Source organism: Pteronotus mesoamericanus, unplaced genomic scaffold, assembly GCF_021234165.1.
Source record: "Pteronotus mesoamericanus isolate MK-2021 breed Mesoamerican mustached bat unplaced genomic scaffold, CSHL_Meso_final scaffold_99, whole genome shotgun sequence".
Taxonomy (NCBI): Eukaryota; Metazoa; Chordata; class Mammalia; order Chiroptera; family Mormoopidae; genus Pteronotus; species Pteronotus mesoamericanus.
Window position 1 is genome coordinate 9,498,459 of NW_026555330.1, and position 19,520 is coordinate 9,517,978.

The window sequence follows — 19,520 nt, forward strand, 5'->3', positions numbered from 1 at the left end:
TCTATCAACAAACAAGCATATGCTCTTATCTTGTCTCTTGGGAAAAGGAAAACAGCTCTTCCTGGGCCCTCATCTCATGCTGGCCCTTACGTGTGTAGTCACTGCTCTTCCCAGGGAAGGTTTGCTTTCCTTCACTGCATCCCTTACATCCGAAACTCACTTTGACTAGACTGGAGCTGCTCTTGTAAAAACTAAGAACTTTCGGCTTCTGGACAAGATGGCGGCGCAGGGACACAGGGCTTGCCTGCTTGCACAACCACAGTAAAAGTTACAACTAAACTACAAAACAATTATCACCCAGAATTGTTTGAAAATTGAGCTGTATGGAAGTCTGGAAATCAAGGAATTAAAGAAATCACATTTATCCAGACCAGTAAGAGCGGCAGAGACGAGGAGACACAGAATGGGTGGTCCCACAGCCACTTGTGGTGGATAAAAATTGGGAGGGATACATCAGGAGTGAGGGATCCCAGCCTCACATCAGACCATATGGCCCAAGGTTCCAGTGCCAGGAAGATAAGTCCCCATAACTTCTGGCTGTAAAAACCAGTGGGGTTAGGGCAGCAGAAGAAACTGCGGGGTTCTCAGGTATCTTCTCTTAAAGGGCCCATAATGAACTTAGGACTTACGCAGACTCACTCCCTCTGGACTCCAGCACTGGGGCAGCAGCTGGGTCACCAGTGGCATATGGGGAGAAACTGAAGTGTGTGGTATCAGGGCGAGTGCTGGGGGACAGTTTCCTTCTGGACAAAATTCTGGAGGCCAGGCAGCAGCATTGTCCCCCTTCTGAGCCCTCCCCCACACAGAGCCACAGAGCCACAGAGCAACGATACAAAATCAGCGGCATCAACCTGGTTCACGTGGGTTGCCCCACCCTGGTAATTACCCAAGGCTTCTCCCCATACAACTTCCTGGTGTTTTGCAACTAAGACAGGGAGTCAAAGCAGCTCTACCTAACACACAGAAACAACACAGGGAGGCTGCCAAAATAAGGAGACAAAGAAATATGGCCAAATGAAAGAACAGAACAAAACTGCAGAAAAAGAAATAAATGAAATAGAGATAAGCAATCTATCAGATGCAGAGTTCAAAACATTGGTTACTAAGATGCTCAAGGAACTCCATTGGGTACTTCAATAGCATAAAAAAGACCCAGGCAGAATTGAAGGCTACACTAAGTGAAATAAAGAACAGTTTACAGGGAACCAACAGTGGAGTGGATGAAGCCCAGAATCAAATAAATGATTTGGAACATAAGGAAGAAAATAACATTCGATTAGAATAGCAAGAGTTAAAGCGAATCCAAAAATCGAGAACAGTGTAAGCAAACTCTGGGACAACTTCAAGAATTCCAACATTTGCATCATACAGTTTCCAGAAGGAGAAGAGAAAGAGCAAGACATTGAAAACTCTTTTGAAAAAATGATGAAAGGAAACTTCCCTAATCTGGTGAAGGACATAGACATCCAAGTCCAGGAAGCACAGAGTCCCAAATAAGATGAACACAAAAAGGACCACATCAAGACATAATTAAAATGCCAAAGGTTAAAGATAAAGAGCAAATCTTAAAAGCTGCAAGGAAAAGCAGATAGTTACCTACAAAGGAGTTCCCATAAGACTGTCAGCTGAGTTCTCAAAAGAAACCTTGCAGGCTAGAAGGGACTGGCTAGAAGTATTCACAGTGATGAAAAGCAAGGACTTACAACCTAGATGACTCTATCCAGCAAAGCTATCATTTAGAATGGAAGGGCAGATAAAGTGCTTCCAAGACAAAGTAAAACTAAAGGAGTTCATGATCACCAATTCATTATTATTCGAAATGCTAAAGGGAATTATATAAGAAAAAGAAGAAGATCAAAATGATGAACATTAAAAGTACAATAAATTCACAACTATCAACAACTGAATCTAAAAAACAAACTAAGCAAATAAGCAGAACAGAAACAGAATCATGGATGTGGAGATCATTTTGAGGGTTATCAGTTGGGATGGTGAAGGGGGAGAATGAGGGGAAGGGTGTAGGGGTTAAGAAGCACAAATTGGTAGGTACAGTATAGATTGAGGGGGGTTAAGAACAGTATAGGAAACAGGTAGCCAAAGAACTTACACGCACGTCCTGTGGACATGAACTAAGGTGGGGGTCGCCAGAGAGAATACGGGGTACTGGGTAGAGGGGGACAAGAGGGGAAAAAGAGGGACAACTGTAATAGCATAATCAATAAAATATATTTAAAAAATTACGAACTGTAGTCCTGACGCCGAATGCAACGAATGCTTTTCCTCTTGCCTGACCTCTCGGCCACATCCAATGCGCAGCTCCACGCTGCCTGAATGGGCCACTCTCTTGCCCTTTCAGGCCCAGCGCTCGCCTAGCTTCCTGAACGCCAGGGATCAACCTGGCTGCCTCTCCTCTAAACCTGGAGTTTCTCAGGCTCAACCATTACTTGGCTTCACATCATATCTGTATGCCGATCGCTCCCAAATTCAGCCTCTCAGTTCTCTCTTCGGACCGCTGCCTTTCAGCGACGAGTGCCCCTGGTGGGTTCCGAGCACGCCAGCCTGACTCCTTCTCTCCCAAACTCTCCATTAACCACGCCCCTCCTGGTTTTCGCAGCTGTGGACGGTCACTGCCAAGGTCCATTATTTCACTAGGAATTACAAAACGATGACTTTCTGATTCTATCATCCTTCTTTCTTCGCTAGAATTCGAGACACACGAACTGGCCTTCACTGGCCATTGGTTATCCCATATTGCCAGCCAGGAGGCCACGTGACTGTCTTGGCCAGGGGCGTGGAGGCAGTGACTAAGGCGACAGTAGTGATGATAAAGAATAAATGGTTTCACAATAAATTCTGGCATAAAACCCCCGACATCTGCAAGCAAGCTGATGTGGCGAAGAAGAAATATGGGGACTGCGGAATGACGTCTAATTTTCTGGCTCGAATAACTCACTGGTGGATGGAGGGGCAATAGGCTGGGGGTGGAAAGCTTGGTGCAGACCAGCTCCCGAAGATGAGATACCTAAGGGAGCGTTAGGGAGAGGGGAGAAGGAGGGCCTTCAAACCTGTTTGTTGTAATAACATTGGACAGAAAATGAGTTTCCCAAACAAGAGATGAGCGTTCTAAAATTTTGGAAACATAGGAAGGCATTTCAGCAAGTATTCAACTGGCGTTACATTGGAAATACTCCGTTTAGCAGCCTCGCCGTGTTGCCGCACTGACTACGGCGGCATCATCCGCAAACGCTGTTTGAGCAGAAGGAAGACCTGTTCTCCGTCAAGTTCAGGGTCTGTCCGTATTTCCATTATCGACTCCAGTTTTCAGGGGCTCATCACTTGGGTATTTGAAAATCACATCAGGCTGAAATTGTAAGTAATAAAACATTTTTAAAAAATAGATTTAATGCATTTTTGTCAAGATCTAGTTAAAATATTGCCTATTTTTTTCTGACATAAAGTGACTTACAGTTAATATATCCTGAGACAAATGTTTAATTAAACACTTTTTATTTTAAAGTTTCTGAAAGTAATTATAGTTTATAATAATGTCACATTTCATATGTGTAGACCGGATATGGCTGAGCCACAAACATTATACTGAAAAAATTTTAACACACATTATGGCCAAAGTTGGCATATGCATTGCAGTTTTAAATAAACTTCTTTCCAAAAAACTTGTAAATTGGTTGAAGTTTTTTTTGAGTAAAAATAACATGTTCAATTTTATTATTTTGCTAGCCAGAGCTTAGTTTTAAAGTTATTGTTCAATTAAAAGTTTACCAAGGATCATAGAAATGTACACTTGAAATTTACATGATCTTATTAACCAATGTCGCCCCAATAAGTAAATAAATAAATACTACATATACTATATACCATTTTCTATTTTTAATACAGTGTTTTGATTTCTTTTTAGTAACAGAATTTTCTCACATGTGGATGCCAAGTTCATCTAAGGCTTTTTGTAAAATCAGTTCAGCCAAAGATTCTACCTTAAGGAACTGAAACACTCTCCTCCCTTATGAGGAATAGGGGGAAACACAGACAGTGTATAGAATAAAAACAATCCAATACTACATGTGATGGGCTTGTCCAGCCACCTTTGACCTATGATCTGGTCACAGCCATGTGTCATTCCAGCCGAGATCAGCAGAGAAGCCACGCAGCCAAGTCCGCAGACACCAGCTTCTGTTGAAAGTGTCATCTGATGGTACTAAGTCTATGCTTTTACACTGATAACAAAAGAGTCTTTACCTCAAATTGTAAGAAACAGAACAAAACACAAATTACATAGGGATTAAATACCTAAGTTTAAAAATTTAATAAAGAAAAAAAGATAATTTGGGAGTATTTTCCCAACTTTCAATTAGGAAAAGCCTGCTCAATCAGAAAACAAACTCAGAAGCAGTTACAAACAGAATAACTAGATTTGTATTATTAAAATGGAAAAGCCTCAATGACCCAAACTTAATAAAGGGAAAAAGATTAAATGAACATATTATAGTACATGATAGACTACTCCTAATTGCCAGAGAGCCCCCCACCAAGAGCCACAAAATCTAATAGAGAAATGTATAAAATAAACAGTAAGTTCACAGAAAATGAAATGCAAAGAGCCAATAAATATATGGAAAGATGTTCAACCACTAGGAATTAGGGTAATAAAATGTAAAATAAGAAGCTAGTATTCTTTTTTTATCCATAAGATTTTTAAAAATAAGATTTTAAAACTCTAGGTGAGTGAGAATATCAGGAAACAGGCTTTCTCATATATCTTTTTTGGGGAGATATATTTTGACAACCTTCCAGAAGGCAATCTATTGGAATTTATTAAAATTTAAAGTAAGCAAAATATTTAGGGATATCTATCCTAAAGATATGAAAAGACCAATATGTAAGGTAATATATGTACATGGTTCTTAATTTAACATTTATTTATTAATTAACTAATTTCTTGAGTGCATCAGAGAGAAAAGGATTCTGCTTTTTATAATATATAAATTTTATTTGGAGAGAGTCAATACAGAAGCAAAGAAATGAATGAAATAAATTCAGGTGGTAATAGGTGCTGTTTAGGAAATAAAACATGGTGGTGTTATAATTAAGTAAGATTGTAGAAGACAACACGATATAATTTTTATAAAGTCCCAAAACAAGCATACATAAAAGTTGAGATAGAAAATACTTCAGGGGTGAATCTACGGGTGATTTATCTTTTTTCCTACTTTTCTGTCATTTGAAACTTGCTGTAATCAGTACGCACTACTTTCTTAATGAAAAAAATACTGTAACAATACATGAATTGTTTTGCAAAATATTTGCAGTGAAGTTGTCAATAGGTCCATGTGGCCTCACTCCACGGTGGCTGCCCTCTCTGCAGCCCCTCATAAAGCGTGTCTTTGGCGAGCTGGGGCCATTGGGGGCACTAATTCAGTGAGAAGAAACTGCGTCCTACCGAGATGGAAGCCACCCAGACATGCCAACCTCGTGTGGACTCCGCCAGCGTGACCTCCTGGCACCGGCGGGAGAGCATGCGGGTTCGCGCTCTCCTCAGTGGCTTTTTGACAGTTTGATGGGGTCTTGTCACTTCGGTCTGATGGAGAAAAAGGAGACTTGCAGACATCCACTTGTCACACAGTAGACGGGTTGATATCTACGTAAAAGGTTGTCCAAATACAGTTTTGGAAAACAGTTTTCATTGACCTTAATAAATCAAACCTTGGTTTTAGCTTCATCCGTTGTCATAAGTTTTACTCTTCCTCTTTTGCGCATGGAAATCCTGAAAATTAAGCCAATCATTTTGAGCCTTATCAATGCTTTTATCTGTCTTAGGCCTTGCAAAAGTTTATTTCTAGAGATTCAACTGAGCCCTCTTTGGGAAGCTGTGTTCTGTGTGCTCAGGGGAAACGGATAGATCCAGGAGAAGACTCACGGGCTGCAAGCTGACTGGGGATTAGAACGCCGGTCGCAAGCCCAAGCATGTGCACTGTCCACCAGTGACCCTATCAGTACCCCAGGTGTTACTGAAATTTCCAGACAGAGGGCAAGGAGCCATCTACTAAACCACAGTGGAAAAGAACTAAGTAGCACTTGTTTTTAAGCCATTGTCCTTGCCTAGAATGGCTACTCTGCCCTCTTATATATATAAGTTCCATTTGGCATACAAGGCTCATTTGCTCACCAAACATGACTACCCACTTTGTGTTAGATGTTTTAGGCAATGAGTAGACAATGGCGAACAAGAAGCAAGTTTCCTGCTCTCATCATCTCATACTGAAAGAAAGGCAAAGCGGTAAACAGCTGAACTTCAGGTGACAAGGGAAAAATCGTGTCTAAGGTGTGTATCATGGGAGTCAAGCAAGGGATGCTGAGGTGACATTTGAACAGAGATCTGAAAGGAGAACATGTAACGTGCAGTCTCAGGAAAGACTGTTCCAGGTGGAGAGCACCTAAGGTCGGATCTTGGCACGACTGGGAATTAGCAAGATCCAGTCCCACTCCTCCACTTGCAAAGAGAAGCTCTGATTCCTCCATGCGGCAATGATCGAACTCCTAAGAGCACTTGTCTGTGTGATTCATTTGGCACTTGAACGCATGTTGCATTACAATACCGGTTATCTTTGGAAAGCTGAGGTGCTTACTTTCCACGTAAGACTCAGCTTCTTCAGGCCAGAGACCGAGTCCTGTGCTCGTTGATATACCCAAACCAGAACTAGCGCTCTCAGGCAACACCAGTCAGTGAACAGTCACCAGTGGGCAAGGTCTGATGGAAGTCATCTGTGGGTGTCACGGCTTCAGGGATCATTAGCATATAGATGGTACACAATAGCATATAGACGGTACACGATTTAAAGTAATGGGACTGGGTGAGATCACCTGGGGAAAGAATAGAAGGAAGAGTCTGTGTACAGAGGTCATGTCCTAGTTGTGATTAAAATTATCTTTGTGTTTCTTTAGGTCCAGGATTCTTCGTTTCAAACATCTTTTCCTACAAGCATGTACAATAGCTTGAGAAATAGTCTCCTTGTACTGTCTTCCTCCTCATCATCACTTTAATCTGCTGTGACACACTGTTGGAACAGATTTGCAGTCTTTCATCGTCCTTACTGTTGTGTTTCAGATTCAGTCGGGGCCTCTTCTAGGCTGAGAAAGAGCTGCAGAACATTCGAAGTTCCCTCGAGTTTGCCTCCATGGCTCATATTTTCTTACCCATTCAGAAATCTTGATTCTACAAAGTGTAAAATCCTGTAGGCTGGCTGGAAGGATGGGATCCAGCTACCCATTCATATGAACGATTCCCGGGACACCCAATTTCATGGGAAATGAAGGGGCAGACCTCAGAATCCTCTAGCACTTTCTCTAACCTCTTTGCCCTCAGAACTTCTGCAAGTATCCCAGAAAGTAGGAACATACTTTAATGCCAAAAAGTATTAGAACAAAGATACATAAATTTCAACAAACATGCAATATTTATTGTGAGAGGGATAATAAATCAAGGGAAAAATGGGGTATGGCAATGGAGCCAGATAGAAAGCTAAAAAAGAGCACAAGTGAGTCATAAATTGGCTCCGCTAATAGCCAAAGTGGGAAGAACGATGTACCCAATATACTGTCTCCATTAGCAGAAATAAACCGGTTATTCAGAGGACATAGATTTGTTTTTGGAACTAACGCCATAGAGAAATTCCTCCCTGGGATCTCACAATCCATGTAATGATAGGTAATGTTGTTTTGCACCTGGGAGAAGTTTTAAGGATGGAATTTTTGTGAGGGCTGGCTCCTCAACCCTGCTTCAGCAGAGGTAACATTTAGTGGGAATGAGGCCTTTCCAAGCTAAAGAATATAAGCAAATTATGGATATAGGTAGTTTTATTCCCTTACTGCATCCCAGGTCTTTGAAGTTAGGATTTGCTTATGTATCATAGAACTTAACTGTTAGTTGGTGCGTAGTAAGCAATTCACTGAATGAACACCCCCCGGGAAGGCTCTGCTCTCCAGCACCACACAGGCACAGCCAGCAAGGCAGGGCTCACCGACCTTTGCCCGCGTTGAGGATTCAGTTTCCTGAGGGCCTTAGAAAGGGCCACATTTCATGAGCTCTGTTTGGGAAGTAGGTGGAGTGGCTGGTTCAGCGAGTGCTTATGATCTGTCACTCTTGGGAGACTGTAGGCGGAAGGTGGGTCTTTGAGGTCTATGTGATTGACCTCTAATGCGACTTGTTTTAACTAAGGACCTTTCCCCCTTCATTTGTGACAAGATAAAAAGGCCATTCCAGAGGTATGTACTTTTTTTTTTTTTAAAGAAATTATAGCACTCAAGGATTAAAGATTTTGTTTGGGTTGTCAAGAACTAGCTGTGTAACCAGAGCCTAACTCAGCGTGTGTGTGACTTTTTCACATACAGTATGTAATGTGAAGATAATACCCACCCTCCCTGACAACCTATGCCATTCCAGTATTTATCACATTATTGTTCATTTATTTTACTCCCTGGTTTATCCTCTGAACAAACCTATTTGACGGCAGGAACTATGTTTCATGGGCTTGTATCCTAAGTGCTTATCACAGTGACTGATACAGTGTACACTCAGTAAAATGTCCATTGGTCCAGTGAATTAAAGTTTCACAGTGCAGAATAAACATATGCTACTCAAGGAAAGCAGGCTGAACTTCAGCCAGAGTCTCTCCTTGGGGCTGGCAGCTCCTTTCGGGGGCCCACGCGGCCCTAAGCCATCAGTCCCGTTCATACAGAGGTTGGAGTGCCTGGAGGTTGATGCTTCTCACACTCTCATCCTCCGGGAAGTGGCCTCACGTGAAAAGGCTTCGGCTTCCTTGGGATTGTCTGGCGTCCAGTGTCACACATTGTTTGTCATATACAGCCACACTGAAACTGTCAAATAATACCTGTAAAAAAAAAAATCAAAATGTTTTTACATTTATTCTGTAGCCCATTTTGTCTGCGTCCAACTGTTCCGGAATTGTCTATTGCTTCTCCCCAATCACAACAGCTAGGAGATGCTGAGATCTTATGTCCTGGGCACTGTGTGCTCACACGTGCTAACTCGTTGCTTCATTTCCATGATTACTCCCAACTGGCACGAGCCCTAAAGGTCAGGTTAGTCTTCTGCCCAGTCACACAGTGCGGTGGAGCACGGGTTCCAGCTGGAGCTGTCTGGTTCCAGTGTCCAAGCTTTTAGCCACTACGCTATGCTGCCTCTTGGCTAATTCTTTAGTAGTTGTATTCTTGTGATAACAGGTTTTTCTTTTGGAAAACAGCAACAATAAGAATTTTAAAGCATACTTTGCCTAATTATGAAAAACCTTTTAATTTAGTTATCCAAAATTTTAACTAGTGTTCCTTTCGTGTGCCTACAGTGGTAATAACTGTAGAGTTCTCATATATTTAGAAAACATATGTTAAAAAAATGGAATTTGGAATATGTGCCCATACAGCAAAGGGATGATTTAAAAACTTAAAAAAAAAAACAAACCAAAACCAAAAAGCACCAGAAATATACTCCAAATCATACACTAAAATTCTAAATAAATGTTTGACATAAAATATAGCTGACCCAAAGAAGCTATTTTATTCCTCTAGCTTAGACCATACCTAGCTGATATGGCTGCAAACATAAACTGGCTGTTAGCTATCTTGACATCAAAAGTAACAGCTACTCAAGGATCTTGTGAAGTCTATGATTTTGTACATTTGTTTCCCTTCATAATGGCAGGTCTTCATGTGTTCACCAAATTATAGCAAACTGGTTATAATACTTAAGTATTTTAATATGTGTTGAATCAAGGAGCAGGAAACTCATTGTAAACAGAACTGTTTCGAGTCCTTCAGAGGATTGGTTTTTCGCACCTGTTTTCCATCAGTATCCAAAGGCTAACAGTCTGAATCGCCCTAAAGCTTTAACACTTCCCTTGAGAACTGACCCTATTAAAAAGGCAAAAGCATTATCACTCAGACACTACACAAGACTTCTTACTTCGTCTATAAAGACAGAATGCCAATGTTTTATTTGCCACAGGGATGAAGAGGGAAACATCAGTGATATAAATTTGATAACATGACTCACACTTCATTATAAATGACTTCCCTAAATTCACAACTTTCACATTTGGCTGAGCTAAAAAAACAAAACTTTAACTTGATGTAAGTAGGCCAAGTCACATGACCCACCTAAATGAGGGAGTTTAAGAGAATGAGCGAGCTTTCTAGCTGGGAAAATATTTTAATTTAGCGAGCTTAAATAATTTACCCATAGTGATGAAAAAGCCCTTGAGTCAGATTCTGAAACCCTCTCTCTGCCTGTATCATAAAATTTCACAAAAATGTAATATGGACCATACATGACTTTCTTGGTTAAAATAGTAAAGACAAGAATAAAACAAATCTACCTACTTCACTTTCAGGTGTTTTTCTCCCAAATGTATCCTCTAGATGTCTTAGGCAGACTGTACATTTATGTATGCTTTATTTTACTTAATGAACTTCAGCACCCTATGGAAGCAGTAAGAGTAATGAGAACAGTAAGGTTATTTAAACTGCTTCCTCATTATCCCTCTCATGGTCAGTAGTAAAGTTTATTTGAAAAACGAGGAAGACAGTGCTATAGCCTAGAGGCAACTGGGAAGGGAGGGGGTTCAGAGAATCAAAGAATATGGCTTTGGAGAGATAGTCAAGTCGTACTGGAAATGTACGGAGTCTAACTCCAAACTTGTACCCTCCTCCCTGGCTTCAGGCTTAGATAAGGTGTGAGGTATCAGGGGTGAGTGTGCATGGAACTTTCATAAACGGACACTTTCTTCCGTGAAACAACAACAAAAATGCAAGTGCTTGGTACCACATGCTTTTGAGGCTTAAAAGCCTATTAATAAACACGCTGTTTCCATCATTGGGGGCATCGGGGTCACTTTTTAAATCAATGTCGCCAGAAGAATCTCCTCCAAGTGAAGAGTGAAGTGACTCTCCCCCCCCCGGAGCCCTGAGGGAAACGGCAGAGAGATGCTAATGCCCCCTACTTGCAGGCCGGATCCCTCTGTCTCCAGCGACCCCCTTCCACCTCTAGCACGCAGGTCTGGCCGCCTCGGGAGGTCGCTGGGAGAAAAAGCAACGCTCATCCTCCATGGCAAAGTCTTTGGTTTTCTCCTCCTGGTCGCCCACTTTGTAGCGCAGCTGCACGCGCAAGAGCCGGTGGTTGTCCCGGGAAGGCAGCAGCGTGATCTCCCCGGAAATGTCCGTATCTTGCTCCACTTGCACGGGCTCGTTCAGGTACAGGAGGGCTTGCTTCCAGTGCGTGACCGGGTGGAAAGGCGAGGTGGACAGCACCAGAGGTTTCTCCGAGTCCCCTCCGGGGAAGGTCACCTGGAACCAGATGGCAAAGCCATGCATGGGCGCCGAGCCGTAGCAGCTGAAGCGGAAGCGCCCACCCACGCCGGTCTCCAGCTCCTGCTCCAGGCCGGCGCGGGCCAGTTCCAGCTGAGCAAAGCACTGCGGCCGGGCCAGCACGTCCTCGCCGGACAGGTCCTGCACCACGATTTCCGAGTGGCCCATGATGCAGCGTGTGGCGAAGCCCTCCAGGCAGCTCATGTCCACGCCGTAGAGCTGCTTCACCTGGCTCCAGAAGCCCAGGCGCAACTCCAGCGTGTGGTCGCTGATAGGCGCCACGAAGAGCTCGGCGGAAGCCGGCAGGAGAAGCCCGCCCTCCTTCAGCCACTTGGCCCGCGCGTGGAGCACGGAGCTCAGCATGGACTCGTGCAGGAGCCCGTAGCCCATCCACTCGCTCACGATGACATCCACCTGCTCGGGCAGCTCCACCGTCTCCACCGGCCCCGGCAGGACGTGTACGCGGTCCTCCAGCCGGTTGAGCCGCACCACCTCCCGGGCCTGTTGCCAGATGGCGCTGGCCTCCACCGCGTACACGCGCCGGGCCCCGGCCTGGACACAGAAGATGCTAAGGATGCCGGTGCCCGCGCCCACGTCCAGCACCGTCTTGTCCCGCAGCGCTGCCCAGTTCCGCAGGATGCCCAGGCGGTAGGCATCCGTGCGGACGCGGTCCGCAATCATCTCCTCGTGCACCGAGATGTCCGAGTAGCACTCGTAGTACAGCTGGTCCCGCTCCCGCCTAGTCCTCCGGGGTCGCAGCAGGGCCGCCTCCGGCTGTCCGCCATCTTCCTCCTCAGTTCCCTCCCCTCCTTCGCCGCCGCCCCCCGACTCAAGCTTTCTCCTCTTGGGCTGCGACATCTTGGCGGCTCCGGCCGACTCCCGGCAGGCGTTGCGCGGCGCGGGGCGAGCGCCAGGAAGCGGGGTCTTCTGGGACTTGTAGTGCGCGTTCACGCCTCCCGCTTCCTGCGGTTTCCCCGGCCGTGTTCGCGGGCTGCCTCCGAGCTCCCCTCCATCCTTCCCTGCTTTTGGTGTCTCGGAATCCCTTTAGCCCCTAACGGACCCACGGTCTGTGCTTCTTAACGTTTCCCTATCTTTCTTAGCCCTCAAATCTCTCGCTTTCACTCCCTTCCTGAATGGACACGCCCACTCGAAACCCACGTTTAATCATCTGGGCGGCCCCCTTTCCCCCCCTTAGCACCGTCACCTGGGCAGTTGAACTCTTAATTAAAGGTCTCCAGGTGTGAGAATTAGTAATTGCATCACACGTTTTTGGTTTCTTTCTCTTTTGCGGGGCGGGGGGGGGGGCGGTGTGGAATTAAGGTGCAGAGCAGGTGTAAGTGGAACAAAACAAAAACCTAACAAGGTTAACCCCTGGTTCTGATTCCAAGGAGAGCGCAAATTAATGATTAGGGCAGGTGATACAGTGACTTCTGTTTTCAATGACCCATTCACCCACCAGCAACAAGGAATCTATTGCTGTGCAAGAATTGTGTTTTTTGGAGTCTTTTTCGGGAGAATAGTTCCTTGGCGCTTACTCCTGCCCGCTTAATTCTGTGGTTCATTCAAGAGTTAAATCTGGGACGGGCCAGCGGCGGTGTGCATTGAAACCCATTGCCAGCTGTAGCCTGGTCGCCAAGTGCACCCACCCTCTCCCCAGGAATAACGGGCTCCTTCGTCCCTTGTGACTGCTTCCACTCCCTAGTTTTTCCTGTGTCTGGGCAAGATTGGGACTCTCCGTTTCCTCTTCCCTTTTTCTTTCAGTCACCATCAGCTGTTAATCTCTGGCATCTTTGTTGTTAATTATAGAAGTAAAATATATTTTTAAATATGTGTGATGTCTTAGTGTCTGTTCTTAAGAAGGCGAGAATAACAGTTTTAGCTGCTAAAAAAAATCACATAGAAGAAAATTGACTGTTGTAGTCAGGAACCATGTGTGTTTAACCAATGGGCCTGTATTCATTATTTGGGGGAAAAGTTCCTTCACTCGTTTCTCATCCTTAATCTGTCATTTAATGGAATAGGGTTATTGACTGGACATCCTCAGCTGTGCTTCTAAGGCGGCTCACCTCTGGCTGCTCATTACAAGCCTTTGTGGAGTTAAAAAAAATTACCTGTGCCTATGTCTCACCTGAAACTAATTAAATCAGAAGCACTCTGGTAGAAGGGGGAGGAGGCATATAGGTTTTTAAAGCTTCCCGGGATTTGAACGTGCAGCCAGAGTGAGGACCGCTGTTTTTCACAAAAATGACCATAGTTAAATTTTGCTTCATTGTTTTCATTGGGTAAATTATATTTTTTTCCCCAGTGGTCTGGGCTTAACCATTTAAGGTTAAAACCCTTGAGAGCAGCTCCTCTTTCTTTCTGCCTGGGTTAATACCTTGTTTTAGGAAGATGGCGGCTCAGAGCAGGGTGCAGGGTTCCATCTGCAAACATGACCGCTTTAATATATCCCTTCTAGGCCGTTCCTTAGTCTGTTCTTCTCCCATTGTTTCCTTCCTCAAAATCTTTTCCTTCCCTTTTAAATCTAGTCACTCCTCGACCCAATTTGCAATTCACTTACTCATGGTCTCTTTTTAGAAAATTCTGATTGTAGGTTTTGTTGGTTCTTCCTCCCATATACCTGAGTCATCTTTTCTCCTTCTCCACTGCCAACACCCAAGCCTAACATCTTTGCTTCTAGTCATACCCCTGTCTAGTCAATTTTCCAGACAGTTACGAGAATGAACTTGTAGAAATCCAAAACCGAACCATGCCATTCTTCCGTAACTTCCCATTCCCGTTATTGAAACAGTCTTGAAGCTTCAAGTAACTTCCCGTCTCATCTTATGCTATTTTCCCAGCTGCTCCCTGGGCTGAACATAGACTGGCCTTGCCTAACAGCCAAGTCTCACGTGTCTCAGGTCTTCATTTACACTCTCCCAGGTCCTGGGACATTGTTTTGTCTCCCTAGCACCTCACTTAAGCGGCTCCTTCTCATCCATAAGTTCTCAACTTAAAGATTAACGTCCTAAGAAACTCCTTCCTCGGCTCCTTTAAATACTGTTTTCTAATCCAAGATATTGTTTATTTAGCTTTACTATTACCTGAATGTGTTTACTAGTTTGTTTTCTGTAAAAGAAAACCTTCAAGGCCCCGGCAGGTAGAAAGTGCCCAGGAGTCCTCCAGGAAGACTATGGCAACCATTCAGCTGTTACAGGGGAAGGAGAGAAGGCTTTGGCTTTTTGTGGTTTAGTGTGCCAGTTTGACTCGGGTAAACTCTAAATCCACATACAGGTGCTCCTAGATGGATGTTTCATTTGCAAACAGTCCTAACCTTTTCAGATAGAATAATGGTAAGCCCTAAATATTATACCCTAGCTATTATGGCTTGTTCCCTTCCTGCACTTTGGCTTAATATAGGGAGAGACTTCTTCACTCATCTTTTCTGCTGCACTGAATTGTTTTAAGTAGGAAAGGGACCTAGGTCATAGCCCTTGTCTGAGCATTGCAGCTCAGCGGCAAATCCCCCTTGTGGGAGGAAAGTCAGAGCTGTCCTGGCAAAGAGCTCTCTGTTGGCACTTTGGTGGTCTGCTCGCCACTTCTAGTCAATGCCCAAACCCCATGTTTTCAAACAAATGGGCTTTGAACTTGATTTAGTACGTCTTTATCAGCGTTTAAAAAAAAAAAAAGAATAGAAAATATATAATTCATAAAACAAAGACAAGTATTACTTCACAAAACTTGTTTCAGTTAAGTAGACTATGTATGTATTTCTTGCTACAGGTTACAAGGAAAACTTTGAAATCCAAAGCTTACTGTTCTTCAAAAGTGCTGTAAACTTTGACGTTTTTGTGCCTTTGCTCCTTTGTCCTCTCCCTCATCCTTTTAGATAGTGCTCAAATGTTAGCATTTATTTGGAGCTTTTTCAACCAGTCTGTGGCCTGGTAATACTTATATATAACTCTTTTTTTCCCCATTTATCCCATTGTACCAGATCTATATATATCTGGCTTTTCCGTGCCAGTTGGTGGAGATTGGAACGTGAAGACTTTATATTTTTCACTTTTATATTGAGAATCTAGCGTGTTGTACTGGGACCTGAAACATTTCCACATTCCAGATTGTTGGTGCTGAGTACACACAGGATCACAGCTGTATTTTGTATGACTTGGGGACCATGGTTGATTTTCATGCATTTATCCAATCTTTCATTTAGTCAGCAAACATTCTGGACTTCTAATCTGTGCTATACAATCTGGAGACAGGGGACACATCAATAAACCAAAAGATAAAAATCCCTATCCCCAGGAGCTTTTATTCTTTGTGTTAATGTTATGTTATCTATATGTGAATTATTATACGTAAGGAAATTATCATACCATTTTTAACTCTCAGCTTGCTTTCCTGTGTTATTTTATCTTGGATTTACCAGTATGATGTCCTCTCACAAATACTTATTCCTAATTTTTTTTTTGTTTCTAATTTTAAGGTTTGTTGTTTAGAAAAGTATTTTAAAGCCTAGTATAAGAGGGTTGTTCCTTCAGGATTTCAGGAATTCATTGTAATTCTAAAGTGTGTATTGAGGAAGGGCAAAGGAGCAATGGCATAGAAAAATCTTATAAATATCTCTTTGATATGAATATACATTTAAAAATGTAGTTCTTACCATTCTGCAGTTTATTGGAAGTTGCCAGCATAGAAAGAGGCAGTTTCCGTGAAAAGAAATTGTTTATAGAAAATGAAAATAAAATATGGAGGTTTTTTAAAAAATTTAAACAAATTGGAACATGAAACATAAAAAGCTTAGGTGTATTTTATTCTGTTGATGTGTATTATGTCTTTATTAATTATTTAAAAATATTTTCATTTATTGATTTTAGAGAGGAAGGGAGAGAGAGAAACATTGACTTGTTGTTCCACTTACTCATCATGCGTTCATTGGTTGATTCTTGTATGTGCCCTGACTGGGGATCAAACCCGCAACCTCAGCGCATCAGGATGACACTCTGTCCAGCAGAGCTCTCTGGCCAGGGCTGTCGTGTCTTTCAGATCCATGGTAAATGGCCCAGCTGTTAAACCTAATACTAAAACAGGCAAATGGCAAATTCATAGTTCCTTGATGGTATTATTATGAGCAGTTGTAATTGTTTTAAATATGTTTGCATTGAGTTGTTTACGTAGTGACAACAGGGATGTTATGAACTTAGTCCATAATTATCAATTCAGTCTAAAGTCATTGAGCCCTCTTGGAATATTAAATATGGCATTTTAACAATTTCAAATACAAATATAGGTTAAGACATTTTTAACAATTTCTACCATGCATCAGGCTGCTATCATGAAAACAGTACAGATAAAAAAAGAAATATAAAATGTAATATGGGAGAAAGTCATGTATCAGTGCATCTGTGGAAATAAGCGTTTGCTCACTGGCCCAGGAGTAATGTGAGTCAGGTGGCTTACTAAAATCAGGCGTTAAGCCTTATACCTATAACTTAATAAGATCTTCTTTTTTTCTCTTCTTTTGTGGAAACCTTTAATATGAAAGGATGGTAACCATTTGCTTAAATCGGATGCTTACGTCATATAGTGTTCCGCGACTGATGGCATTTGAAGGGTGTGGAGGTAAATTGAGTCATGGTAGTCCCACGGCTCTGAAAGTGTGACTTGTCGACCGGCAGCGTCAACCTCCCCTGGGAAATTGTTCGAATCATACAAACATGGCCCTCCCTCTACAGCCAATGGATTCGAACCTGGGCTTGGGGCTCTGCAGCCTCTCTTCTGACAGCCCGCTGGGGGTCCCAGGCACACTGACACTTGAGCAGACTGGACAGTTGGAAGAGGTCCAGCGTGAGGGCATGGAGAGTTGATGGGATGGAGGGTCTGTTCTTTTTTTCCACTGCTGTGTAACAAACTACTATAGATTTAGCAGCTTAAGACAGCAAACACTCTACACCCCAGCGTGTCCCTGGGTCAGGAGTTGAGGAGCTGCGCCACCGGGAGCTCTGCAGGGCTGCACGGCTTTCTGGCACCCTGGAACCTCTTCCAAGCTCACGTGGTTGCTGGCAGAATCCTGGCGGGTTGTGAGAGGAAGTTTCCCTCTCCTTCCTGACCCTGGCTCCTGGAGGCGCCTGGCAGTTCCTTGTCACGTGGCCCTCGCCCAGGCTCTCTCTTGACAGTTTACTTCTGCCCTCAGGGAAGGCCCTCCCTTGTCCAAATTATCCCCCTGCCTGTGAGTTTCTGAACTCTGCCTGCCAAGGGAAAACGCGTATGCCAGACCGTGGCTGCTTTTCTAGTCTGGATCCAAGAAGAGAAGACTCCTGAATTTTAAGCCAGGCTGAGCTGAGTCATGAAAGCCAAGAATAAAAAACTTGTCATTGTAAGCCACTGAGATATAGAGGTAATTTATTGCTGTAGCAAAAACAAAGCTTGCTTCTAATTATGATGTAATACACCTGAAACTAATATATTATAAATCAGCTGTAATTGAAAAATAAAAAAAACCTTAAAAAATCAAAGCTTACTAATAGAATAATGCATGCAGAATAAATGATCATTATAAAATAGAACCAGCACCCAAGTCAAGACACAAAACATTACCAGAATTGTCTGTGTCCCCAGGGTCCTGTGCTTTGTCTGTTTCCCTGATAATACCTTAAAAGATTGAGTGACCTGGTTTTTGAACTTCATATACATGTCATCATACAAATTCTGTCCAGAAGGTATCCAGGCATGTAATATGAAAATAGAGACATTTATTGAAGAAGATACAAGGTACAAGAAATACTGTACATAAGACAAGGACTCCTCAGTCTCCTTCCAAGTAGACACCTTAGGACCTCATATAGTTCTCCCAGTTGCCATCAGCTGCCCGATCATATTTTCCCAAATCTCATCAATAGTCTGAAATCTCTTCCCTTTCAAAGGTGATTTTAGTTTTGAGAAAAAGTCAAAATTCGAGGGCACCAAATCTGGGCTCTAGCGGGGCTGAGTCACCGGAATGATCTGATGTTTCACCAAAAAACTCTCCACGAGATGTGATCCATAAGCAGCCACATTGTGATGAAGCTGCTAGTCACCAGTTGCCCATAGCTGCAGGCTTCTGAATCATCTGAATAGTTTCCATGGAGGAATGTTCAAACTTAATGGAAAATTTGATGCAGATTTGTTGCTCTACTCTCTCAGTCATTTTGAATGTGATGGCCACACAGTGCACATGCTCACTCAGTGGCATCTACCGCCCCCTCCACTGACTAGTATAGTACCATTGTTGTTGTGCACACAGGCATATTCTAGCTCACTCTCCTTGGCTGCCACGTTACACTGATGTTATGCAAACCATTCTCATCATATTAACAATGGCTGGACTTTTTCTGGGCAGACCTTGTACAGTGTGTGTTCCCTTGTGTCTAATTTCTTTTGCCCATTATGGCTGTGAGATTCATGCATGCGACTACGTGTAGCAGTATTTTTTCACTTTCATTGCCCTCTTTTATCGTATTCCATGGCAGGACTATGTCATAATTTGTTTAATCAGGTTTCTGTTTTTGAATAGATCCTCTGAGATGGAAATGGTTATTTTTTACCAGGAATTTCATGTTTTTTTTCTGAACAGTTCTTTTGACTCTTAATATATTCTACTTTAGATAATTTATTTTCACGATTGTATTATATATTAAGTACCTAATAATATCTAAAACTTGTGTATTTATCATGTGTTAGGCTTTGCCTAAATGCTTTGTATGTATTATTAATTGATTCATTCAACAAATATGACTGAACACCTGATGATCTGTATTGAAAAGAATAGGGGTAAACAAGACAGTCAAAAAATACCTCTTTTTAGACTTCCAGTCAAGTGGAGGCATAGGTAAATATGTCTTGCCTCCGAGCACAAGTATAGCAAAAAATACAATGAGACTACAAAACAAATATCACCCAGAATTGTCAGAAAATTGAGCCATGTGGAAGTCTGACAACCAAGGATTTAAAGCAGCCACATTCATCCAGACGGGTAGGAGGTGTGGAGAAGCAGAGAGGCGTGGAGGTGGGAATGGGCCGTCCCACATCCACGTGTGGTGAATAAAAAACACAAGGGATACCTCAAGAGTGAGGGTTCCCAGCCCCAGTCCACACCACCCAGCCCAGGT

The 19,520-nt window shown here is 43.0% G+C and overlaps 1 protein-coding gene across 1 annotated transcript; it reads right to left on the reverse strand.

The window, feature by feature from the left end:
• Positions 1–8,469: 8,469 nt before the first annotated feature.
• On the reverse strand, positions 8,470–12,249 carry PRMT6 (protein arginine methyltransferase 6). The gene is made up of 2 exons (XM_054565093.1): positions 11,028–12,249; positions 8,470–8,903 (listed from the first exon to the last, which is right to left on the reverse strand). Exon 1 carries the CDS (start codon positions 12,247–12,249, stop codon positions 11,071–11,073), a length of 1,179 nt encoding a protein of 392 aa, XP_054421068.1. The 3' UTR covers positions 8,470–8,903; positions 11,028–11,070.
• Between the last annotated feature and the right edge of the window lie 7,271 nt (positions 12,250–19,520).